Here is a 27,600-nt window from a genome sequence, read left to right on the forward strand (position 1 = left end):
TCATGAAATACTGGCTAACCAATGTATTTTTATACTCAGCTAGACTAAAGATAGGATTTAAAGGTAGGATTTGTCTATCAAATTTATATAGCTGCCCAACTCGTATAGCATGAGTCTAGTAAAAAGCAAATCATTTGAAAAGTTATTTAAAAAAACATTCCACGTTTCTGATCTAGATTATTATGTGTGGTTGGGGACACTTAAAGCTTATTTCTTCAGACAAATGCTTTGCAAAATTGCAACCAGAGGCCATACAATAAATATTTTCATGCTTTTGAGAATTCTGGCTTGAATAGTATCTTTTTTCTAGGATCACAGCTTTGGCATATTTTGATTTTCTTATATATTTATTTAGAAAGTAAACCCAAATTCAAAGCCTATATTTATTCTAGCTACTGTGCTTGTTCTGTACCTGTGAGATAGCAGATATTTGAAAATACATATGAAAGGCTTCATATACAAAGCTCTTTAATTTCAGTGATTCTAGTATGCTTCCAGATTGAAAGCTAGATTGACAGCACTATCAAAGGCCAAAAGATATCCCTGGGATTTCACACACTGGAGCAGATTCCTAGGGAACAATTTACTGGACTTGCAACATTATCTGCTGGTTTCCCCATTGGCTTTGTTTGTGGGAAGCCAGCAGGAAATGGTTGAAAATGGTAATAACGTGATATAGTCTTCTGAGACATTATAATCATGATCTGGGCACCCAAGCAACCATATCAATTTTATATGACTACAGGCACGCTGCAATGGCTAGAATTGTGAGGACAAGTTGGATGTCCTCCAGCAGTTCCATAATTTTGAGCAGTCACTGAACAAAGGGATTACAGTTTCCTGTATTGTACATGGAGACGAGGTAATATACAGATAGTCCTCAATTTATGGCCACGGTTCAGCTCAAAATATCCACTGCTAAGCAAGATAGTGAGCTTTGCCCCATTGTATGATCTTTCTTGCCACAGTTGTTTAGTAAATCACTGCAATTATTAAGTTGGTAACACAGTTAAGTGAATCTGACTTCCCCATTGACTTTGCTTGTCAGAAGGTCGTGAAAGGGGATCACAGGTCACTACAATTCTCACAAATATATGCCAGTTGCCAAGCATCCAAATTTTCATCATGGAACCATGGCGATGCTACAACAATCATGAATGTGAAAAACAATCATGTCATTTCAATACTGCTGTAACTTCAAACGATCACTAAACGAATAGTTATATGTTGAGGACTACTTGTACATAGGTTAGAAAGAAATGTGAGGACAAAATAGCACAGAGATAAGGTATGCCAATTAGAACATGAGAAATTAGGCTATCCCTTATTAGGAAAATAAAACTTGAAAATTCCAGAACTAGATATCTGTGGGCTAATGACCATAAAATGCTTTGCACCTTTATTTGCAAGAGGCCAGTCACACAAATGCTTTTGGTTTCATGCTAAATAAAACTTTTTTTATTTCTGCTGTCTGGCATTTTGACCCAGGTGAGGAACAAACCAAAAAGAGGAAATTCTCCTAACTAACCACGTTTTAAATTGTGTTCTATTTAACTTTCAGATATCAGGTAGCCTCTAAAACAGGTGTCAAACTCAAGGTCCGGCCTGCAGGGTGCTTAGATCTGGCCCATGGGGCTGTCCTGGAAATAGCAAAGGGCCGGCATGCATTACCGCTGCTAGCGGCCCACCTGTGGCCCATTTTTTTACCTGGACAGCCTCCTCTAGCACTCTGTCAGCCAAAATGGGCCGTGGAGGTCTCCAGAGATCTCCCCCGACCTGTTGCTGGCTGAAATGGAGTCTCTGTGGGCCACATTTGGCCCTCTGAGGCTCCGTTTGGGACTCGGGAGGCCTCTCCTGGCCTGTTACAGGCTAAAATGGAGCCTCTGGAGGCCGGATTCAGCTGTCCCCATCCCATTTCCCATGGCTTTACTGTATTTACTTTTCTAAGAGCTCCAGAAGAGGCTGACCCACATGGCAGAGAAGCCAAAGTCTTATTCAGAAGCCCATGAAGCTGTAAGAAAGTGAGATGTAAGGAAAACAGCTTTCCCCATCTGAATAAAAGACCGGCTTCTATGCCATGAGAGCCTGCAGGCTTAGTTTGGGCCCAGTCTGGCCGGTGACGAACAGCCTCCTGCTTGCTGCTGACTGGCTAGTTTGAATGAGCAACTTCAGGGATTGGGCCGTGGCAGCCAATCAACAAGAGGCTTGCAGTTCAGCTCGATGAGACGAAACAACTTCATTGATTGGCTGCTGCTGCCGCCTCAATTCCTGAAGCAGGAGGCTGCTGTGGCCCAGTCCAGGCCTAGGCTGAAATCTTTTACTCAGAAGCTGGTGAAAATGTTTTCCTTAGATTTCACGTTCTTACAGCTTTGCCATCATCTGAATAAAATACTTTGGCTTCTCTGCCAGTGGGTCAGCCTCTTCTGGAGCTCTTCAAAAAGTAAGTAATCCATGGGAAATGGGATGGGAAGGAGTAAGTGGAATCTGGGATGCTAGCAAAGCAGGCCCAGTCTGTGGAGACCCAGTGGGGCAGGATAGGGGGTAGCAATTGGGACCCCAGGGTAGCATTAGGTATCTCAGTGGATTGGGGAGGCTTTGGATGGCCTGCTGCAGCACTAGGCCCCGCATGCTCTTCCCCACTCTGAGATACCTTGTACATTCGATTAACAAATGCATTGGGGAAAGCAGGGAGTGAGCATATTCATTTAATGTGATTCAGTCAAATGAATCCTTGGGTTACGAATGTAATTGGCAGGCTCTATTACATTCATAACTCAAGGATTACCTGTATAAGGAGTGTGAGGGAGGGTCTCAGGAGTCCTGCCTTAGCACTTGGCCACCACAAGTAGCCCCCACACAAGTGCTGTGCCATGCCCACCATGGCCACACCACCTCAGGCATGCCCCACCCCCGGCCCTCCAAGGTCAGACACAACCATGATGCGGCCCTCAATGAAACTGACTTTGACACCCTGCACTAAAACAATAAATGAATCCACTGCATTATTTTCAATAAATAAATTCACTGCATTTCTGAATTTTGTTGTCTGATTCATTGCATACTATCCAAATCTTAATTGATTGGCAGGGATGGCAAATAAAATAAATGGTTGGAAACATTCAATTACAACTGCACTTGAACTGCATCCAAATCTGCAGCTTTCCCATCAATATGAGTTGCACTTGGTTGCACCTTCAGCATCCGTTCATTTTATCCACATTGTAATCTAGGCCAAATTCTCTCAAGATTCATGATAGCTGCCAGAATGCTGGAGAGAAAAAGAAATAAAATAAATCTTAGTAGTAACTAAAAGCATGGCCTAGCCTGTCTCCACCCCCACCCCCCCCATTTTCAGCCATTTGATTGATAGAAGCCATTTCAGCACGAAAACATATTTCACTGTTTCTACCACAATTTTATAGCACCTTACTTTTTACGAGAAGGGCACGCTGATGGACTGTCAGATCTCCTAGTAAGGAAAGTCCATCATACACTTTTGGTCTTTCATTTAGGACAAATTTCAACGCTTCGCCTGGAGACACTTACGTATGGGAATTCATCATAACAACTCTTCGAGGATACTACCTCAGTTAATTTTATTTATTGTTCAAACAAACATAGTATGAAGAAGTGTGTTTTGACACAGTCATCAGTCTCTACGTTGGCTAGTTGAATTCAGATTCTTCAGGTATCCATGCATCAGCAATCAGCCAAACTGCAATTAATTGACCCTTTTAATGATTTTTGGGAGCATTCTACTCCCATAAGGTGAAGAAACTAGAGTTGACAACTATATTTATGTGATCTATGTATATTTTTTATTTTTTATTTAAATTTATTTGATTTATATGCCGCCCTTCTCCGGAGACTCAGGGCGGCTTACAATGCGTTAAGCAATAGCCTTCATACTTTTGTATATTTATACAAAGTCAGCTTATTGCCCCCACAAACTGGGTCCTCATTTTACCTACCTTAGAAAGGATGGAAGGCTGAGACAACCTTGACCCTGGTGAGATTCGAACTTACAGTAATTGCAGACAGCTGGTATTAATCACAATGCTTTTAGTCTGCTGAGCCACCAGGCCTCTCTCTCTCTCTCTCTGTGTGTGTGTGTGTGTGTGTGTGTGTGTGTGTGTGTGTGTGATTGTTATTGTGCTCCAAAGTTTTCCAATGGTTACAACAGAGTATAAAGCTAAAATTAATATCGCAATAAATGATCAAATTAATACATCTTTTTTTAAAAGTGTGTTTCGAGACCTTTCTAAATGCTAAGAACAGTTAGCTCAATTCGACAGGAGGCATATAAATTAGATTTTAATTTAATGTCTACATTTGTTTACCTGTTTTGATCTTGGTTGCAAGGAAAGGTTGAGTATAAATCAAATAGTCCTAATATTAGGATTAGGAGTAGGGATAGCAAGATTCAGTTTAATGGCCAAAGAACATGGCCATTGGGAAAAATTACCCTGATGTATATAGGCCTGTACCTCTTTGTATATAATAGAGCAGTGTTTCTCAACCTCAACAACTTTTAAGCTGCGTGGACTTCAACTCCCAGATTTCTCCTGAGAGTGGAAGTCCACACAGTTTAAAATTGCAAGGGCTAAGAAACTCTGCGATAGAAACTCTGATCTTAGAACAGCATGACATTAGTTTTGAAACTGTTAAGTGAGTGAGCCAAATTAATATACCAATTTAAATAACAGGAGAAAAATACAATCCTCAGAATTCCATTTAAAATTAAAGTATTTTAATTATAACCGATATTAAAATGAAAAAGCAATATAAATATTTAACAATACAAGGAAACATTTGGTTAATTTTTTAAAATTTCAGATTGAAAAAAAAAACCAGGAGTCTCAGCCCTGTTAACGTTAATCAAATACATTCTGTAAGTTAATGAAGAAATAATTATTTACGTATTTTGATGCACACCTGTTCCAACGCAACATAAAGCAATACAGGTGTTTACACAATATCCCACTTAACTGGAAAGTGTTTAGAAATTAATGGAAGTAGCAAGCATTAATGTTAATGAAGTCCTCTGGGAAAATCAGCACTATCAATAGCTAACAATATTATCATCTCCTTGCATTACCATGTAAGGAACCAATCTCTATTCCTCCAAGGATAAATAGCATTTTCTATCGCTCGTTATCATTGTCTCTACTGCCTAAGGCTTCTGGGAGTTTGAGTTCCCCAACTTCCAGCGTGATCTGGGCAAACACAAAAGCTTCCCCACAGCAAGAATAAAATGATTGTGCATAAAAACTAGGAAAAATAAAATGTAAATATTAAAAAATGAAACAGTATTTCAATCTCTGCTAAATAACCCTATACTTTTCAAATGGAAGAGTGTACCAGTTCTGCCATCTTGTCTTAGAAATGATCCTGTGTTCCCTGCACATGTCCCAGTGCCCATGGTATGTCAGTGAAATGTAAGGATGATGTCTGCAATAACATGATTGGAGCCACACCCTTTGTTACGTGTATTCATGCAATGCATGGTAAACGGTTGTGGTTTCAGTCATGTTGCTGTGGGCAACAGCTTGACTCTTTTGACAGCAGTCCTTGACTTATGACAATTGCACCCATAATTTCTGTTTCTAAGCAAGACAGTTAAGTGAGTTTTGCTCCCATTTACGACCTTCCTTGCCAGCTATTAAGTGAATCACTGCAATTGTTAAAAGATAGTTTATATGATTGTTAAGTGAATCTGACTTCTGGCTTCCACATTGACTTTGCTTGTTAGAAGGTCGCCAAAGGTGATCACATGACCCCAGGACACGGCAACTATCATAAACACGTCAGTTGCCAAGCATCCAAATTTTCACGTGTCCATGGGCATTGTTCAACAATCATAAAATGTGAAAAATGGTCCCTTTTTCAGTGCCATTGTAACTTCAGTCACTAAATGAATAGTTGTGAGTTGAGGAATAGATGTTGGCTGCGGGATTTTAGGAGTTGAAGTTCCCTCTTCGTAAACTAGTCAAGGCTGGGAAACACTGCCCCAGAATAACCCAAGTTGTTCCAGGCTGAGAACTGCTATTCCTGTCAGTCCTAGGCAGTTTTGTCTCTGTCAGAGGGTTTCTTAGAAAATGTGTCCCGGTATAAAATATGGATATGCTTAGAGATGGTGGGGAAACATATGAAAACGAGCAGAGATGCATTCATTTCAGATTACTCTTATTTCACAACTTCTGTTTTTATTCTTTTAGATGAAAAACCATTACTTCCCTCCCCACAAGTCTGCATCTCTCACCATCTTTTGTTTTAATCATATTTGCACAAAAAAGACAGAAAGTCAAGGTGGCAGTAAATAAAGTAAAATTGAGCTGGAAATTGCGGCAGCAGATGTATAAATTGTAGAAAAGAAACAGCCAGAATAGTGAAGCTACAAACCACCTGTTGTTAAGGTGCAGAGACAGCAGTGAATTGTTTTTATAGCTGCAGATCAAAAAAGTGAACTGGTATAAAAGAAAGCAATCGCAGAATTTACATTAAGGTTTAACCATTTATTCCAGGGGTGTCAAACTCAAGGCCTGCGGGCCGGATTCAGCCTGCAGGGTGCTTAGATCTGGCCCCCAGGGGCCGGCCTGGAAACAGCCAAGGACCAGCCTGCAGTGCCTCTGCTAGTGAAAATGGAGCTTGTGGGGGGGCATGCCTAGCCCCCCCATGCCCCATTTTCAGTCCCGACGGCCTCCTGCAACTGTCTGCAAGCGAAAATGGAGCTCGGATTTTCACTAGCAGAGGCACCACAGGCCGGTCCTTTGCTGTTTCCAGGGAAGTCCTGCCTTAGCACTTGGCCACCATAGGTGTCCCCAACACGAGTCCAGTGTCACGCCCACCATGGCCACGCCCCCAGCCATGCCTAACATGGCCACCCCAGCCGTGCCCCACCCCCTCTCGGCTCTCTGAGGTCAAACACAACCCTGACGCAGCCTCAATGAAATCGAGTTTGACATCCCTGATGGCAACTTGAAAGTTTTTTTTTTCCAGAAACTTGACACCTGATTTATTCCGTTCTGACAGGAAATATGATAGCCAGTTTGGTCTAGTGGTTAAGGCACCAGGCTAGAAAGCAGGATACCCGGAGTTCAAATGTCCGCTTAGCTATGAAAGGTGCCATGGCAAGGATGGGTTCTATTTACCTTTACTACCGGTTTGCAATGGGGCCGCGTGTGTGTGCTTTGCTTGTGTGCGTGCATGCTCCTCTGCGCATGCGCAGAAGCATATTGATGTTAGAGTCAGTGGGCGGAGCCTCCCGCCGGTTTTACTACTGGTTCTATAGAACCGGTGCAAACTGGGAGCAACCCACCACTGCACCGTGGTGACTTTGAACCAGTCCCTCTCTTTCAGCCAAACCCACTTCAGAGGTTGTAGTTGTGTGGAAAATAAGTCTGATAGATACTACTGAGAAAGTATCTCATTTATTTATTTATTTATTTGTTTAAATTTCTATACCGCCCTTCTCCAAATAGGACTCAGGGCGGTGCACAGCCTAAGTAAAAACAAAGCATACAAAATTTAAGAAACAGTATTAAAATAATTAGATATTCTGGCCGTAAATGATAGCCAGTCTCATACATACTCCAAAAAGGGAAAGATGCTTCTTGAGCAGAAAAATGCTTTTCCTCCTATGAAGTCATTAGCATCATAAACCACCATTATCTCAGACTACCCTATTTCATAAGATTCTTGTAAGGAGAAAACATAGATAAATGATGCCAACTTCAGTATACAAATATGGCTGAGGAGGAGCATGGATAAAAGTCCCCAGCTGGGGAAGTGGGATTGGTAAACACTCTTGAATTTCAAGAACTAGTCATAGACAAAATGCCTGGGATAGTAACACAAAACACAAAACCTTTCCAATACCCTGGATACCTCCATTAGAAGTACATCCTCAATAAACAAACATTTAGAGACCATTCAAAGTCAAATCAGCACTGAAAAAAGTGACTTATGATCAGTCCTTACACTTATGACTGTTGCAACATCTTCATGGTCATGTGATCAAAATTTGGGCGCTTCGCAACCGGCATATATTTACCACAGGGGTCATATGATCACAATTTGAGGCCTTCCCACAGCAAGTTCAAGGGGGGGGTGGGCATATTTGCTTAACAATGCAATTATTCACTTAGCAGTAGCAAAAAAAACGTAAAATTGGTCATGACTCACTTAACAATCAAACAATGGAAATTCCAATTCTGGTCCTAAATCAAGGACTACGTGTAACTTCTTCTTCCTCATCCAGGTAGATCTATTGTCAGGGTTCTGATGTATATCCTAATTAAATCATGAGCCTCGAGCCATGCTTCAAAAGAAATCCAGTTATTTATTTGGAGCTTCATATCGGCATGTTCCCAAGTGAAGCCAGCTCTGACCCTACGTAATTTACACCCCAATCATGACCCTGTTTCCCCCCTCCCCCCAGGGTGTGTCATCAATTACATTTGCCAATCGAGCAATTTCGTGGGTTGTATAGGTCACTCCCCTCCGGCCGCTGTGGATAATCCTGGGATACAGCCTTGAGAGAAATACATCTGGAATGTGCATCTGTCTTTGGTTGCCGTGCCGTTTCACCAGTTTTCCATCCCCCCTGGCCTATGGCAACTCGAGAGCAGGCCAGGGATGGTTTGCGAGTTGACATCTATTTCACCTCAGTTTTTCTTCTTGGTTATTCTTGGAACACAATATCCCTTTCTTCCCATCTGTCCCATTTCCGTCCTGTCTCTCCCTTCTTTCTTTTCCTACATAAAAGCCTACTATAATGAAAGGCATCGTTTTGTACTACTAACATTAGTAAAAAGGTGTTGGCATAGAATGGCAAAGACCCTATATGACAACCATTTTATTTAAATCACAACATGCTTTCACACATTCTAGAGGACTTCTAATATACATTCTCACCAGGTAAAATTATTCCAAATTTATTCTCTTAAGGAAGGCATTAAGAGACTGACTAGCTGCCATTCCAGTACCAAGGGAATGAAAAAAAAAAAAAATCCTCGGTTTTCTAGATTGAAAATAAAGCTTCTGAAACGGTTGCAACTCCAGTCATCTTAATTCAGATTCACAAAGCTGATATTGGACCAATGTACTGAGAAACTCCCACATTTAATTCATTTAATTTCTTTGCTGATTGCTTCATTGTAATTTTGACAAGTATTCTTATAAGTGCTTAGCTTAGCTGGTATTTCGGCTTGATTAGTTATAAGACTTTTGGATCAGGCTGCAAATTTTCTGACCCTGACCTTGTGATACTGTGTTCTTGATCATGAATTTACATGACGCAGAGGATTTTAGTAGAAACAAACAGTTTATGAAATTGCTGTTTTGAAGGACAAGTGTATTTTGCTGTGGAGTTTAATCTAATTAATGCAAGACTATCCACTATATGGTCTACAAAAGTAGGCACCAAAAAAGCTGAAGTGTTTTGCTTGTTCGCACTACAGAATCAGATTTGGAACTAAGAGTTTCACTTTGCAAAATTAGGCAATCTGAGGTTCTCCCACTGCTTTAGCCTCAAGTTCTCTTCAGTCTCAATTGCTAAAGCAGTGACAAGGAATTATGAGAGTTGTATTTCATAATATGAGGATGGCATCAGGTTATCTAGATCTGCATCGTACTGCAAGCATCTTATTCAAGCAAATCTAACCAGTTAGGGCAGTGGTTCTCAACCTGTGGGTCACGACCCCTTTGGGGGTCGAAGGACCCTTTCACAGGGGTCGCCTAAGACCATCGAAAAACACATATTTTCAATGGTCTTAGGAATAATTTTATGGTTGGGGGTCACCACAACATGAGGAACTGTATTAAAGTGTCATGGCATTAGGAAGGTTGAGAACCACTGAGTTAGGGCCTGGTGATATTCAATTTTCTTCCTCATCAAATGCCCAAGCATCTAGTCATTTGTAGGACAGAAATGTTCTTAACAACAAATAAATTTATCGTTAATGTACTCTCTCTCTATGATTTTTAAAAACCAATTTCTCAGTTAATGGTATTCTTTTAATAAGCGAAATCACTTTTTCAGTCTAAGACTATTATCAGGCTGTTTCTTTTTTCATCAGAGGATGAATAATCTTATTCTGCAATTATTGCCAAGGCACATTTGCAAATATTGTTAAAAGTCTATCTAGTTTTAGAAAGTTCTAAAAAAAGAACTTTCTGCTTTTGAGATGGCATATTCTGTTATCATTAAATGTTTTCAAGCTTCATATGGCTTTAAAGTATTGCACATTATGTATACATTTTGATGAGCTCCACAATACTTTTCCAGTCTGAATGCGAACTAGAGCCTACCTCTATTAATTAAAGGGCCACACTTCTGTTCTATCATCATCTCATTCTTAAATTTTGGAAAATAAAACTTAATATTGCTTTGCTTTAATAAAGAGCATCCAAAAATCCAAGGCCTAACCATCTAGAAACAACAATCACCAAAGATTTTTCCCCCCAAAATACAAGATTACACAGAACATCTGTATGAAAAACCAAATTCCAGTTCTTCAGCTGCATTTTTTTTAAAAGGAGGTAATGAACTGTGAAAACATTCATACATCTAAGTAATATTATACCTTAGGCAAGAAGTAATTGATTTATACATACAAAACAAATGCTGAAAATTTACCTTAAACTTACTCATGGCTATAATAAAAATGCTGTTGCGTTTTCCAAGTTGATTCTCTTCAAATGTGTTCAGTCTGTAGCTCCCAAAGAAAAGAGACAAAAGAGGGGTTGCCTTTGTTTCTGATTGGAATGTTTTTATCCTGTTACTGTGTGTTTAATGGACTTACGTTTTATGTATTCAACTTTTTTGTCAAGTTATTTCAGAAATATAGAATATAAAGTAGCAAATAAAACTTCCTACATCAATTTGTGGTCATCCATTTATGTATTTGGCATATTAAAATGTATTTGGGTATGGCAAAGCAATATGTATGGTCAACTTCAGTAATTGTATTTATTTTTTATATATACAATATCAGTTATAACCTGCCATAGTCATATACAGACTCTCATTAGCAATCATATTATTGGAATTAATAACACCTTTAATTTTCAGAAAGAAAAAGTAACCTATAAGTAGCAAGAGCAATCATGAAATTACATGATGACATTACAATATTTGAAAAGTTGTCAGTTCATAGCATTATCAAACCTTAAAATTAACCAAGTATTTGTGTCTTTTAAAAGAAGTATCCAATTATTTAAATCTAGTTTACAGAAAAACATTTTCCTTCCATAACTGTTGTTTTACTTTTAGTCCTACAAATTGCAATTTAAAAAATCCAGATATCTTTTTGTTGCCCAAGATAACAAATTTATGGATACTTTCATTCAAATTATGGTCATTATAAACTCAAATATTTAGAACATTTACATTTAAAATATCAGTTATTGAATTATACAGAACAATAAAGTAGCAATTCCCTGCTGTCATGAATTACGTTTTTAATATTGCTTAAAGCTTTTTAAAATACAATTTCATGGAACTTTGTTTTTATATATAACTAGAGCAAGATTATTGTATGGAGAAAGATGGAAAGATTTGGCAAGCTTATTACAGGAGTAGTTGGTGAAGATAACAGAGCTTGTTGAGATGGCCAAATTGTTTGATTAGAGGAAAGATGTATATTGATGACTGGAAACTCCTTATGGACTTTTTGCATTAAAAAGTGAAAAAATGAACTTATGTTCTATGGTTTTGACAATTAGATAGGACAGATTATAAAAAGAAGAATCATGATACAACTTTAGAGAAAGAAAGAAATCTACAATTGTACTTACAACTACCAGCTTTTTTTTCCTTTTGGCACTTTAACTTTCTCTTTTATTTATTTATTCCTTTTTTCCTTCTTACTCAATTTTAGTTTGTATTAATTTTTATTCATTTTTACAACTTTTAATAACTTTCATTTGTCCTAGTGTCAGGGGACAATCACTTAAACATGAGCCAGGAGTGTGCTGTAGCCACCAAAAAACCCAATGTAGTCCTAGGCTACATTAATAGAAGTATAGAATCAAGATCACGTGAAGTGTTAGTACCACTTTATAATGCCTTAGTAAGACCACACTTGGAATATTGCATCCAGTTTTGGTTGCCACGTTATAAAAAGATGTTGAATCCAATCTGGGTTGGTCACCTGGATCATAGGTTTAATCTTCTGAGCTTTCAGATAAATGAAGGTTCCCGTAGAGAGACGTTCCCGGAGGATGAGCTCCAGCAGGGGTCCAAAAGCTCGGAAGACTAAACCTCTGGCCCCAGTGACCAACCCAGATTGGATCCTGCAACATTATCCTAGGACACATGTATTTGTCTTCATTCATAAAAGATGTTGAGGCTCTATAAAGAGTGCAGAGAAGAGCAACAAGATGATTAGGCGACTGGAGGCTAAAACATATGAAGAACGGTTGCAGGAATTGGGTATATCTAGTTTAATGAAAAGGAGGACTAGAGTGACATGATAGCAATGTTCCAATACCTAAGGGACAGCCACAAAGAAGAGGGGGTCAACCTAGTCTTCAAAGCACCTGAAGGTAAGACAAGAAGCAATGGATGGAAACCAATCAAGGAGAGAACCAACCTAGAAATTAGGAGAAATTTCCTGACAGAACTATTAAGCAGTGGAACAGCTTGCTTTCAGAAGTTGTGGTGTTCCATTACTGGAGATTTTTAAGGAGAGATTAAGAGAACCATTTGTCTGAAATGGTATAGGATCTTTTGCTTGAGCAGGGGATTGGACTAGAAGACCTCCAAGGTTCCTTCCAACTCTGATATTTCAAACAAATTCTACTAGTGTTTAGAAGAACAGACCAATATAATCATTTGACATTTTCAAAACCTAGTATCATTTATATTTGTTTAATTATTATCTATTCTAATGATCAATTCAAGGCTCTATTGTATGAAAATGATTTTCTAGATCCATGTTAATTCAGTTTTAGGGATGTTTATAGAATAGAAATCATCTTGGTCACCCCGTGGGATAACCTGTAGCAGGAAAAAGGTAGGGAGAATATGACTCTTTTGGGCCACCTGGATCTCCCAGTTTTTTGATACTACCAACCATGGTTACCTCTTGGATAGTGTGTCAATGTTGGGTTATGGGGATACCGTAGAATGGTGATTCTACTCCTACTAGGAAGGCCACTTCCAAAACATGGTCTTCGGGAGTATTCTTCTGTCTCATTGTGGTTGGGTGACATGGTGTGTCCTTCAGGAATCCATGGAGTCCTTCAGGAATCCATTTTATTGTCCATGCTCTTTAACACTTACATGAAGCCATTGAGAAAAGTAATTCAGGGATGTGGGCTAAACTCAACATGCAGCAAATGGGAAATGGGCCTAGGATAAGTATCAATATTTTTGTAATATAATTATAATATTTTACCAAGGGAGCATGAATAGGTGCTGGAAATTAGGTAGTTGCTTTTAGCTACTGAATTCTGCAAGGCAGGCAAATCTTATAGGAACATCTTATATATCATAAGTTACATAAATATATGAACTCTAATGACATAGTATATTTAGGAAGGTAACTGAAATCCATACCCAGGGTAACTTACAACAGACTTTCCAAACTTCTTGCTGGCAACACAAATAAGATGGAATCATTGGTACTTTTTTTTTCTTTGTATACAGACACAAGAAAATGTTTTATTTCTTGCACAAGTTTTTGAAGGGACACTATCCTGCTGTTCATACCTGTACAACAATTTAATAAATCAATGATCCATAATACAGCCAAGAACCATACAGCACAGTACATAAGCATTTTAAGATGAAGTTATTTAGATCTAGATTTGCTCTCAATTAATGTTCCCTATGACCTACTGTTTAACACATATACCTCTATCTGCCATTGATTGTTTTCCTTTGTTTCTTATGAAGTTCAATGGATCTTATATAAACAATGAAGACCACTGAAAATTTTGTGCCTATTATAAATCCTCCCTATCTCAAATCATTTAAGGATAATTAGTATTTTATTTTACACAATGAAATATTTGGATCCACAGCAATATCCTTTTTAACAAAATTGAAATTATTTTGAGTGTTTATCATTTCCCATACTGAGAACTCTTTAAAAATAATACAGCTATACGACAAAGAAAATATATCAGAACATAAGCGATGGCAAAGATGGGAAAATTTGCATAGAGACAAACTTCCATGTACTTATTTTTGTAAACGAAGCCTAAAGAAGAATCATTAAAAAGAATCAGACAAATTTTAAATAGTAAGAAACTGAAGACTTATGTGAGTGTTCTTAATTTTAAGAGCAGCATTTTAGCATCATACGATTAAACGATAGACATGAAGATATAAAAGAAAAAAATATTAGTATTTGAAAACAAAATAGAAAAAGGCAGCATTATGTAGGACGGTATTAAAACAATTTAATTCTGAATTTCCGATAAAAAAAGGAATACACTTCTTTAAAGTTGATTTTAAGATGCTGTCCTGATGCGGCGTTCCTAAGTATATATTTCATTTTCTTGCCCAAAACAGAGTGCCCATTATTACTTCTTACTACTGGGTTTACTCCGACATGTAAAAGCGATACATAAGGGCCACAATGATAGCTGCTATTGCTGGAATCACCCAGTTGGTCCATGAACTGGAAAAAACAACAACCCAAAACATTATTTTCATACTATACCCACTAGTGACAAAATGTTTCAGAAGATATATTCATTTATAGGTTGTCCTCATTTAACCACTGGTTGCTTAATGACCATTTTAAGTTACAATAGGCTCGAAACAATTTTCTTATGACCTTCAAAGTTACAACTGCTGCACTCCCTCCCACATTTCAAGTGCTTGGCATAAAGTTCACTTTATGACTGGAGAATCCCATGGTCATGTGAAAGTTGTGATCTGCAACTTTCCTTTTTCCTGTTTTCCAGCAGAAAATGGCAAAAATCACCCATCAGAGATGCTGGATTTGCTTAACTGGATTTACTTAATGATCAATCCCCTGATCACTTAATGACTCTAGTGACTTGTTTTACAAAGATCATAAAACCGACATGATATCAAGACAGATCACACAGTGACCTGTTTAATGACTGCAATGACTTACAACCTAAATTATGGGCCCAGTTGCAGTAGTTAAGCAAGGACTACCTGTATTTTCAATAAAGCAATTCTGAATACAGGAATAAATTAACTTGTTACCACATGGTTAGGCAAGCAGTGAGCCTATCTGCTTGGTAGTAAAATAAATGCTTTACACAACAATGACTGAGTAAACATCCCCAGCTGCTGGCTGGGGGATTCTGGGAGTTGAAGTCCACCCATCTTCAAGCTACCAAGGTTGAGAAACACTGTCCTAAGAGAAGGCAGACTTCTCGAGTTGAACTATATCATGGGAGAAAATGAAATGCAAAATAATAAAAGTTTGTTTTTTTAGTTAAAAGAAGGATTCTTAGATATAACCCGACTTAAGAGAGGTTTTCTATTTAACAGTCTGAGCTGTTCAGGAAGATATAAGCCCAATAAATTCCTTTGTATTCTTACAACTGTATACCTCTCAAAACATATCCAATATATTTAGGAATTCTAAAAGGATTAGTGAAAGCTTCAGGAGGAATGATCAATATTCATCCCTGGACTGCAGCCATAAAGGATACTTAAAGCATACTAGCTTCAAGTATCCTTCCTAGTTTTCCAAATATGATGATACATCTTACCTGAATATATATGTTATGATATATACTAGATTAACCATGTGCTATGGGAACTAACTTGCTTACATAATAAAAGCATTCATACTTAAGAAATTAAGATAAATTATTACACACAAATTATTATAGATAAATCCCAGCTATAGTAACTATTAGCAAAAAGCAATTCTGCCCACCCATTATTATCCCAACCTATTCTTAATAGAATTAGTGCAGAATTATAAAAAAATATTAGAACACAATACTATCAAATTGCAAACTGAATAAAAATTGTACCTGATGTTAGACTCAACAGTGGTAATATAAGGGCCCTGAAAGACAAAGACATTTAGTTACAGACCTTAAATGATTTCTAAGTTTCTCCTTCTTAATAGAAAAATAGCTCATACAATGACTGAGGTAATTTTTCTGCTGGGATTCTTCGAATTACCCCAGCTTTACTACTGTAACTTGTCCTACCTATTTTGAGATATAATTAAATATTGGTGCTTCCTTGTTAGTTAGAATTGTTAGAATTCTGATTCACTGACTTCTAGAGTGTTTTAAATGGGATCCAAACTCCGCACAAACATATTAATTGTATGAATTACACTGCGTTTTTATGGAGTTCCATTTGGAGCATTTTGACCAGACCTGTCAAACTGGCGGCCCACAGGCCGGATGTGTCACGCACAGGCAACATCCACCCTGGCTTCGCCAAGGCAAAAAATATCATGATATCACATGACATCACGTGATGCGATCAAGTTTGACACCCGTAATTTTGACCCATGAAATTGGTCACACAATTCTCCAAACATTCAATCTGGTTGCTAAAAACATGAAACTGTCTGCTGAGTTATACAAATGATTAACATTAAGTACTACATGTGCATTCCATTTTCTTTCAGAATGGAAAAAGCTGGTAGAGGCACTACAAAGAATGCTTGCCAATAAAGATCAATTATCCAAGTTTTATTACAAAGTTTAAGCATTCACAAGGAACCAACCAACCACCCATTTTTTCTCCTAAAATGTAGATAATAAAACTGATTTTTTTTCTCTATTTACATCTTGGAGACTATTCAGTAGTCCATTTCAATAAAGTAGATGACCACTTTATTGCTGAAAATTGAGGAATGTGTACATTAATAGTTTGATTTTGCCCAATATTACCATATTTTAGTTTGAAATCTCAAATTTCAAACCAAAATATGTACATTCTACCCCCATCCCAACCCAGTGGTAAAATCCAAATTTTTTTACTACCAGTTCTGTGGGCATGGCTTGGTGGGTGTGGCAGAGGAAGGATACTGCAAAGTCTCCATTCCCACCCCACTCTGGGGCCAGCCAGAGGTTGTATTTGCCGGTTCTCCGAACTACTCAAAATTTCCGCTACCGGTTCTCCAGAACCTATCAGAACCTGCTGGATTTCACCCCTGCCCCAACCCTAAAAAAACTTGAGATAAAGAGATATTGCATTAGAAAATATTTGACTGGGCTGGAGATAAATAAAAACTACAGTTCTGTCAACATCCCCAAAATCTGGGATTCCTATAAGAAAATGTAGCCGTAGTTTATTATGATGAAATGTTATGATGAAATGGGATTTGAAATTTGAAAGAGAAATGCTTACCGTTGGTTTTTCAACTTTTTCCCAATCATCCTGAAAGATTAAAAAAACATTTTATTTTGTTAGAAATATATATCTAATCCATTCATGAATTACTCTTTGTTACCTCTTCAAGAGATAAATTATTATCTTTCCTTTAAAAAAATTAGACAAGTGTTTACAGCACAGCATTGTACATAGTATAGCACATCTTGAATCACAGCAATGATTGAATCACAGAACGATATGCAAGGTGGTATTAAAAGAATTAACATGTACAAAATCATGGTGAAATACAAGTTTTACACAGATTTTCTATTGCCTTTGTAATGGCCAAAGCAGCAGGAACAGATATTTTGGAAGGTAAAGTTCTGAGATATCATTTTAATAGAGGCTGCTAACATTAATTCTTGTACAGAATCCAGCAAGGGCTGTATATATATATACCAAAGCTGTACTTTTCCAGAGATAACCATTAATCAGGAGGTGAGCCCATTTACAAAGAATGTAGAGTGAGAAATCAAAATATACATCAGTTTTACATATGTTAATTCAGAATTTTATTTACATTTTCATGGGGGAGCCCTGCAATTTTGAAATAAACAGACCACAGTATTGAACAAAAGGATTAATAAACCTAATATACCATTAGCAATAGGAAGATGTTGCTCATTAATAATGTCCCTTTTTTCTTTCCTGTATCAGGTTGCTCTGTTATTTAAATTTATAATATTTCCTAATATATTTTGAATTGTAAAAGTACGATATAGAAATATATTATAAAATATAATAGTTCAATTATTGCACTTTAGTTAAATGAATTATCCAATGGTGCCACTTTTTGCATCCTACAAAATACTTTGAACAATTATTGAAATTCCTGATCACAGGCTATACAGTGACTGGGTAATACAAAAATATCTGGAGGAATCTGGGTTACAGAAGAATGTTTTCAACAATTCTAACTTAATAACTTTTATTAAAATATGAAAACTACAGGTAGTCCTCGACTTACGACAATGGAGCCCAAAATTACTGTTGCTAAGCGATACAGTTCTTAAGTGATTACAATCTTTTTTTTGCCATGGTTGTTCAGTGAATCCTTGCAATTGTTAAGTTAGTAACATGGTTGTAAAGTGGATCTGGCCTCCCCATTGACTTTGCTTGTCAGATGGTTGCAAAAGGTGACCGCATGACCCCAGGGCACTGTAACTATCATACCTTTGAATCAGGTGCCAAGTGTCCGAATTCTGATCACGTGATCATGCAACAGTTGTAAATCTGAAAAATGGTCATGTCGCTTTTTTCAGTGATGCTGTAAATTTGAACAGTGACTAAATGAACTGTTGTAAGTCGAGGACTACCTGTATAAAAACATGAATATCCATGCTTTTTGTACTTACTGGATGAAGCTCCCCTATAATAAACGTTTCTGACAATGTCCGGGCATCTGTAGAATGTCCAACATCTTCAAAACTTTCTGTTGCATCTCCACCTGCTTGTTCCCTTAGCACTTCTTCTCCACCAGGATGCTGTTAAATAGAAGAATGCATGAAGGCTTCAATCTATATATACTTTAGAATCAATAAGCGTTACTGTAACTTACACTAGGAAAACTGATCTATTTTGAGCATAATTTATAGCATTCTAGTATTTTTAATGTACGATGTGAAAATAAAGTTCATTTTTTCCTGTTCACTAATCAACTTTGATCTTTTTTCATAGTTCAATACCACAGTATTATAACCCCTATAATTAAATAAAGTTAAATGCCCGTTTAACCAAGCCATTATTTAGTCTCCAGATTTATTCATTCAATTTATGTCCACTGCAATTAAGGAGAAACTTGGTGGTTTGCAATTCATCCATAAACAACAGAATAAAATCTCTGCAGTCCAATAAATAAAAATAGCAATAACAAGATAAGGCAACATAATAAAACCTCCATAATACAAAGATAAAATGAAGATAAGCAGACAGCAGTTAATACATAAGCAATTACAAAACAAATAAAATCAATCACAATGCTTCATATTCCTAGTGCTCTATTGAATAATTCTGTTTTTAATAACTTGCAGAAAATTAGCAATGTGGAAGCTGATAAAAATTTCAGGGTGAAGTAATTCTAGAGCAGGGACAAAGCAATAGAAAAACAGTTTCTGTGTGCTTCTCTCTCCTTTATTTCAGAGAGAAGTAAATTAGCAATCTCTCATTAACAGATCTTTCCTATTGCATATTAGCTAGCCGGCTCCAAAATTTACTTAAAGATCATCCTGCAAGTATCTCAGTATCAAGCCCCATAGAGTTTAAATGTTAAAACTAACATATTGAACTGTTGAGTATTTGGAAGCATATGAAGAAGTGGGATCCAGAGTACAGAATTCACATACTCAAGCTGACTTGTACCAGCAAACAAATAGATGTTACATTGTGGGTCAACAGTATTTTCCAGATGGGTCTTCAAAGTCAGCCGGATATAAAGTGTAAGTAAAATAATAGATAAAATAAAATGTAGTTAAAATATTCACAGAGAAATTCTTAAGCAACTCTCACAGTATGATCCACTGTCTGTTTCTAGCATTCATCAAAAATGCATTTGCTGATAACAATATTCCTGGGAGGAAATCAAAATTACATGTTCATAAACAGCTCAACAGAAAAAAACAACAACCTCAGCAAATGTATATCTGCAGTATAAATGGGCAGCCATTAGCTCAGGGTAGGAATTATGTTCCTATTTTATATAAAGACAAATATATTTGAGTTGTTGTTGTATGTAAGAGTTAAGAATTAGTTTCTTAGGGCAGAGTTATCGACAACCAACAGTAACCCAGCTACAAAGTCAAAAGAGCAAGGCAAAAAAATATATTAAACTGTGTGAAGAATAGGAAATTAAGCCAAATGAGTGAAAGACAACTCAAAATTATAACCAATACACGATCTCCACATTCCATCATAGTCTAATTTCAATAGCTGGCTTGCTTGTTGTTTTTCTATACTAGCATTACAGAAGCTTCTTGGAACAAAGTCCCATTTCTTTATGGAAAAACCAGCCAACTGCATAGCATGGATTTTCACCTACTGGTAATCCTCAATTAATAATAATTCAGATTAGAATTTCAGTACTAAACAATACAGTTATAAAGGACAATGACATGTAACTACATCACTTACTGACCAAAATCCCAGCAGTTCCCATTGCTGTCATTAACCAAATCCCACTGGCTGTTAGACCCAGCCTGATCCAAATCATTCCCACCATTTTTCCATAACAGGCATCTTTTACCAAAAAAAAAGAGTACAAAAATAGGTCCTGGTTGGTACACAGAGGCCCTGAATGGAGCAAGAAGCCCCCTATGCACCAGTGTGAATGGAGAACAACAGCTTCAGCTCAACCCTAGTGAAACCAAATGGCACCTGATTCCAGGATCCCCTTCTTCTGAGGACCTTCCATCTCTTATTGTAGGTGGAGTTGCACTGTCCCAGATCCTATGAATTATCTGGGAGTCTTCCTGGACTTATGGCTCCTGTTTAAAGCCTTTGCCCAGCTTTGCTTTGTGCTCTGATCACAGTCACTTGTGCCTTAAATCACTTTCCAACTGGATTACTACAATGTGCTCCAAATGAAGCTGCCCTTGAAGAGTATTTGGAAGCTTCAGCTGGTGCAAAATGCAGCGGGAGGATAGTTTTAGGTGATACCTCTACTCTGCACCTCTGCATCTGAATTCTCCAGACTGCAATTTAAGCCCTTCATGGTCTGGGGCCAGGTTTCTAATGGGACTGTTCCTGCCTAGTGATGTCTGTTGCATTGTATTTTTCTGGATCATAAGACGCATCTAGAGGACAACTCCTAGAATATATTGTTTACCTGATAGCCTTCCTTCTGCTCCAATGAATCTGAGCCTGCACGAACAATGGCCATAATGATGGAAAATGCAGGACGACATATCAGGAGGATAGCTGTCATAAGCAAAGCCATATGAGATCTCACCAATGTCGATCTAGGACTGTGCAATCGAAGGTGGGATACAGATGAGAACTCTTTGAGGGAGATGGGTGGTTCATAAATGTGAAAAACAAACAAACTAACAAACTGTAGCGCAAGACCTTTGTATAGGCATATATCAGTGTTAAAAATCTCTCATCGCTCATGAAATCCCACCTGCATTGCTCTCTCCAATGTTAAGTGCAATCTTTGTCTATCGGGAAACTATTCGATTCTGAACATTGCTCTAATCCAACTTTCAAATATAGATAGTCACCCAACATAAATAGGTAGTTTAGAACTGTTCTGGTCAAAGAATTAAGAGTACCTCAAATCCATAACAACAACATACATTGTTTTTGTTCTGTTCTTAAGAGCTTTTTAATGCTATTTATAATTAATAACTAGTTTGATGGATTTATTTACTGATTTAGTTTTGTTGTATGCTGCCCAGGGTCACTTTTGGCGAGATGGGCAGTTTCATAAATTCGACAAATAAAATATTCGACAAAATCTTTTTTAAAAAATTGTGTTGCTAACAGTAATTAAGATATGTGAATTTTCAAAAGTTATTTTTTTTCCTAAACAAAACATTCAGGTTAGAAAGTATAGAATGCTTATGCACAATGACTAAGCAAAAGTGCACAGATTAAAGATTATGCCTGGTCACCAATTCAAAAAAGGTTAAGGAAGTGCATCCAAAGAAGTTACACAAGACTGACATGCAAATATGAGAGGCAAATTCTGCCCTTGAATCAGTTTTGATAATGAAACACTCCAGAAAATGGAGCAACAGTGTTAACGATTAAAAAAAAAAAAAAAAAAACCCAACCCACGTGCTTTAAGATGTACTCTTAACCAACTGAATCCAGAATTTACCTAAACACTTCAGAACCAAGAAGCATAGATGTCAAACACTCAATATTTTTACATAGTTTTGTAGCACTACTACTGCATTAATAATAAACACAGGCTTTTATTTTATTAAAAGCCTGAGAAAACAAACTAAGGACATATTTGCTCCCTATGCAATTTTCTTACACAAGGATTTTTTTTAATAGAAAAAATCCACTTGTTAATGGATCTAAAATGAATCCAAATATGTAATATTTTGTTCTACAAGTAAAAGATAAGCATGTACATTGAATGTACAGAAATATCAAAAGTTAGTAGGATTAATTTAGGCATTCAGTTCAGTAGACTTTAGATGGAAATCGCTGGGGCTAAATTTAGAAACCCAAGTGGTAATAAGTGTACAGTAGAATTTTGTCCTCCTTTAGGATTAATTATATCAGCTTTCCCAAACTGTACTATCAATGCATTGATCCCAACAAGGCAAAGTAGACATCTAGTAAGATCTAAGGTATAACTATATGTTCCATGGGAAAAAAGTCATTAAAAACAATCACATATGTAAATTCTCACAGAGTAAAAATACAATTATTTTCTTTACTCAAAATATATTCTACATGCAGTGCTCTGGAAGTCAAAATCACTCACTCCATATAAAGATACCAAAGTATTGTTCTTCATTAGATAAACTATGTTTTCAAAATTAATACACACATGAGATATCCATTCATTCTGTACTACACAAGAGAGTTGTACAATAAGGTCGGGACAAGAGAAAAACTATTTCTTGGTTGTTAAAAGCAGTAAGAAACCTGGAATCTATCTGACTCCATCTGAACCAGCCTTCTCTGGTTCAATAGATGTAGGACAACTGCCAGAATTCCCCAGCCTTGGAAAGAATTTGGAAGTTCCCCCAACCTTGAAAGATTAGAAAGACAACTCTAACATTTTGTTCAGAAAAAAAGCTAACACCAGGTTCAAAGACTGCATTTTGGCAGCTGCTCCCGCCCGCCCAATGCAAACTCCTCATGATTACTGACATTTTTTTGAAAGGCCAAAGTTATATTGTTATATTGTATGACAGGATCTAAAAGCCAGCAAGATGGCATCCAGTTCAATCCAGTTCTGTATACATTTTCCTCAAATTCACCCAGCTTGTCCCAACCTTTTCCCTACATACCTTCTACGGAATAACAGAGATTTCAAAGGTAAACATTTCTCTTTGGCAACTATCTAAACAAAAAAACTCCAATGGACTGAGTTATACATGGACTATATCATCTAAAATCTGCACATAAATAGGTATGCCAACAGTTTCCAAAGATGCTGATAATTCTATTGTACCTAGAATTTGTGTGGAAGATTTTCAGTATATTAGCATTGCTCACAGCATAGGTCTGGCAAAGAGGTAGTCCTCGATTTACAACTTCATTTAGTGACCGTTTAAAGTTGCAACAGCACTGAAAATAGTGACTTATGACTGTTTTTCACACTTATGACCGTTGAAGCATACCCATGGACACATTATGAAAATTCAGATGCTTGGCAACTGATTCATATCTTTTTGACAGTGGCAACATTTTGGGGTCATGTGATCACCTTTTGGGATCTTCTGACAAGCAAAGTCAATGGGGAAAGTCGGATTCATTTAACAACTGTGTTACTAACTTAACTGCAATGATTCACTTAACAACTGTGGAAAGGTCGTAAAATGGGGCAAAACTCACTTAACAAATGTCTCACTTAGCAACATAAATTCTGGGCTTGTTGAGGACTACCTATAATAAGCTTGCTATTATTCCATACAAACTGATATATGCAGCTGTGGATTTACAATACATGATCATGTAACGCTGCGATCTTTGAAATAAGATTATTCCATTCTTTCTTAACAATGCCATTAAATTGATCCATCTCAGCATGCATTTCTATGTTCTATTTTGTTTGGCCTGGCCCCCAAACACCATAAGGTAAAGGTTCCCCTCGCACATATGTGCTAGTTGTTCCTGACTCTAGGGGGCTCATCTCTGTTTCAAAGTCGAAGAGCCAGCGCTGTCCGAAGACATCTCAGTGTTCATGTGGCCGACATGACTAAACGCCAAAGGCACACGGAACGCTGTTACCTTCCCACCAAAGGTGGTCCCTATTTTTCTACTTGCATTTTTTACGTGCTTTCTAACTGCTAGGCTGGCAGAAGCTGGGACAAGTAACGGGAGCTCACCCCATTACGCAGCACTAGGGATTCGAACTGCTGACCTTTCGATCGACAAGCTCAGCATCTTAGCCACTGAGCCACCGTGTCCCTTCAAACACCGTAAGATACCCCCAAATACCCTAACCATGCTTCTTTCCCCAAGCCAGATAAACTATAAACACAATTTCTGTTTAACTCAGCAGAGTCCCTGAGAAATGGCACCATAAGTATGTCGCAAGCTAAGCTAACCTTGTAACAATACCTACTAATATTATCATCCCCCAGCCCAGAAGATAAAGAGAATTGAGAATATCGTTCCATTTACTTGAATGAAAATATAGGCATACTTTGTATTTCTTGTTATTGGATAATCCAACTTGGTAACATATTATCTTTGGGAATTTTTTTAATTTATTTTAGGAATAATTATTTCTTCTTTTGTATCAAAACTATTTCACATTTCCAGGGAGTTCAATGCATTTTTAGAAATATATTTCATAGATATAATACACTTAACTACTGAAAAGTTCCAAAATTTTAAGAAACCTTATCAACAAGAATTGAAAATCTGAAAATTTGATGTCCTGTTATATACACCTAGTCCAAGATAAAAGCAAATGAGATCATCTTTTCTCTACTGTGAAATCTATTTGGCTATGATTAGATTTGAAATATGTTAGCAACTGTGTAGGTTTCTATGTATTAAGTTAATACTATTAACTATTAGGTAAGCAACATGTATAATGCCACTGGCTTTTTAATCTTATATATTTTAAACATGCATATTTGTATTGCAATTTGATAGATCAAAGAGTATACGAACAAGTTTTAGATCTAACCAATGCAATAGTTCACACCAGGTTGGAGCGAGTCCACAACAGAGGAGCAAGTCTATATTCATTTCCTCTACTTACCCAACAGACATAACTTAACCTTGTAATTTATGCTGGGTAGGTAGCATAAACAAAAATTAAATATTTACATGTTATACCTGCAGATATTCACACATAGGCAAATATATTTCAGCAGAATGAAACAGCTTGATAGCTATATCTACTCTCAAACATGTGAAGAAATGGTATGTTTTGTCCAGCCTGAGTTTTTTATACATTTTAGATTCATAATCAATTATCATTTTCCCAATCTCCATCTTCCAGTATCTCTCTGCTATAATTATTAAAAATCGCATGCTTGTCTATGCACATATTACTGCAAAATGATGACTTGTCCTTAATCTTTCCTCATTACAAGAAACACATTGCTCAACCATTTATCTATGAAGATCTGGTAGGTGAAAGGTACGTTACTTAATGGAAGCAAACAAAGGATTTCGTTTCATCATAGCAAATCCTAGAACCTTAGCAATCTTGCTTTCCTAAATTATATCAAACTGGTTCTTTCTGTAATTATCACTTTTATTCCACAAATACCCAATTTTAATTTCAAATAAATATAATCCGTTGTTTTAAAAATACTGTTGTTTTTTTTACAACGCAAGCACCTTGTTGTATTTAAAGCAGCTACCAGTAAACTGATGTAACAGTTTCCTAACTTCCCAACTGAAGCTAAAGGTTATGTCAGTTTGAACCCCTGGCACAGGCAAAGCACAACTCTTAGGGAGCACCACTTTTCAGTAAGCATGCAATCTTGGAAACCTTCCAAACCTAATCAGTTCCACCGTTAATTCTTTCCTGCAACTTTAGCAGCACATAATAGCGGCCAGCAATCCTCTCTCCTAATCCCTTCTCATTTTCCAGCTCTATATACTCACTTCTTCTAAAAACTTTGAGAGATCGTATATGCGACGGTGTATAATAATCCAAGTACTCTGGCTATGATTGTGTTTCTGGACTTCCTCGAGCGTGTAATAGCAACCCCGCCACGGTTCTTTCTCGGACTTGTCGCCGCTGGACTTCGTCATCGCCGCTTGGTTCGGTCCCCTTTTCTCCTTTTGCAATGGAAACTCAGACTTCCACGCGAAGCAGCGGCAGCAACTGCAGCGGCAGCAACCAGAGCGGCGGAACTGAAATGCGCAGTGACCTATGAGCCTCTCACCTCACGCAAGCGCAAATAAAGTCTTTACGTGAGCAACCCTTTAACTGCACGCACCACCCTCTGCTCGAGGGGCGGGGAGAAGGGGGGGGAGGGGAAATAGCCTTTGTCGGCTTCTTATTGGTTGACTGGCTGCTGCTGGGTTGCTTTTCTGAATCAACCCTCTGAAATTCCAAGAAACTCTTACTTTCTTACGCCAGAAGGGGAGGGGAGGAGCAATTGACGAAAGTAATATAGAGATAAAATCGTGAAAAGGCAGGACAGAAAACGGAACACGGGGATGCGAATGATAAATTCTACTACAGATATTAGTTCGACTGTGGCAAACAAACTGCTTATTTGTTATCGAATGGCATTGCTAAATTGTTTTCTAGTGTTGCAAAAAAATTTGTACGTTTGATATAACACTGATTGTTCAATGAGTATTTATGGTATATTAAAGTATATCCAAAGCCAGCTGCATTGTCCACAAAAGATGATCTTTAATAATTTTTGTTGAGATGTGTGATTCTTTATGTTATTTCAAGTTGGGTATAGTTTGGCTGTTCAAAATTGATGTAAATTTGTGGTATTATTCTAAATAGCAGATCCTTTCTCACACATTACTAAAACTTTGTGTCTAAGTTGAACATCCATGGTGGCGTAGAAACACTTAAAGACTTTGTTATCTCTATATTTATTTATTAAATTTATATGACTCCCATCTTGTTAACAAGTGACTGGATAGCTTACCACATGATGCTTTCCAACACCATCATTTATATGACAAATATCTCACTATGGTCAGAGAAAGAGTCTTCATGGTCCAATGATAATTTCTTTAACCTAATTACTCACCTGCATTTTCCTGATACTTTATTGCAATGAAAGTAGTGATGTTGAAATGTGGATGAACTATTACAGCACAAAGACTAATAGGGCAATGACTTGAGTTTAATATCTTCTCAAATACAACTTTTTAAAGCAAGAAGTTCTCAGATAACAGACTTAGTTTTCATGAGTAATAAATTAGACAAAACATTCTGGCATAAGAAAAAAATAAAAGGCAAAAAGATGGAAAATCTGGCTCCTCTGAGTATTTTGAATGTTTCCAGTATCAATCCCACTTTTTTGATGGGCTAGGCTAGGTGAATGAAATGGGATGAGAAAACTCATTTATAAAACCTGAGGTGTAAATTCAGTGCAACTTCATTGTAGGACAGAGTTTTCTGAAATCCTGATAGT

General features: G+C 37.3%; 1 protein-coding gene across 1 annotated transcript; it reads right to left on the reverse strand.

Annotated features, from left to right (window-relative positions):
• Nucleotides 1-10,970: 10,970 nt before the first annotated feature.
• Nucleotides 10,971-26,384, reverse strand: CYB5A (cytochrome b5 type A). Its single transcript, XM_070940647.1, has 5 exons — nt 26,096-26,384; nt 18,697-18,825; nt 17,318-17,347; nt 15,979-16,013; nt 10,971-14,633 (listed from the first exon to the last, which is right to left on the reverse strand). Exons 1-5 carry the CDS (start codon nt 26,243-26,245, stop codon nt 14,555-14,557), a joined length of 423 nt encoding a protein of 140 aa, XP_070796748.1. The 5' UTR covers nt 26,246-26,384; the 3' UTR covers nt 10,971-14,554.
• Nucleotides 26,385-27,600: the final 1,216 nt, after the last annotated feature.

Source organism: Pituophis catenifer, unplaced genomic scaffold, assembly GCF_029215685.1.
Source record: "Pituophis catenifer annectens isolate HBS135680 unplaced genomic scaffold, rPitCat1.0.hap2 SCAF_3, whole genome shotgun sequence".
Lineage (NCBI taxonomy): Eukaryota > Metazoa > Chordata > Lepidosauria > Squamata > Colubridae > Pituophis > Pituophis catenifer.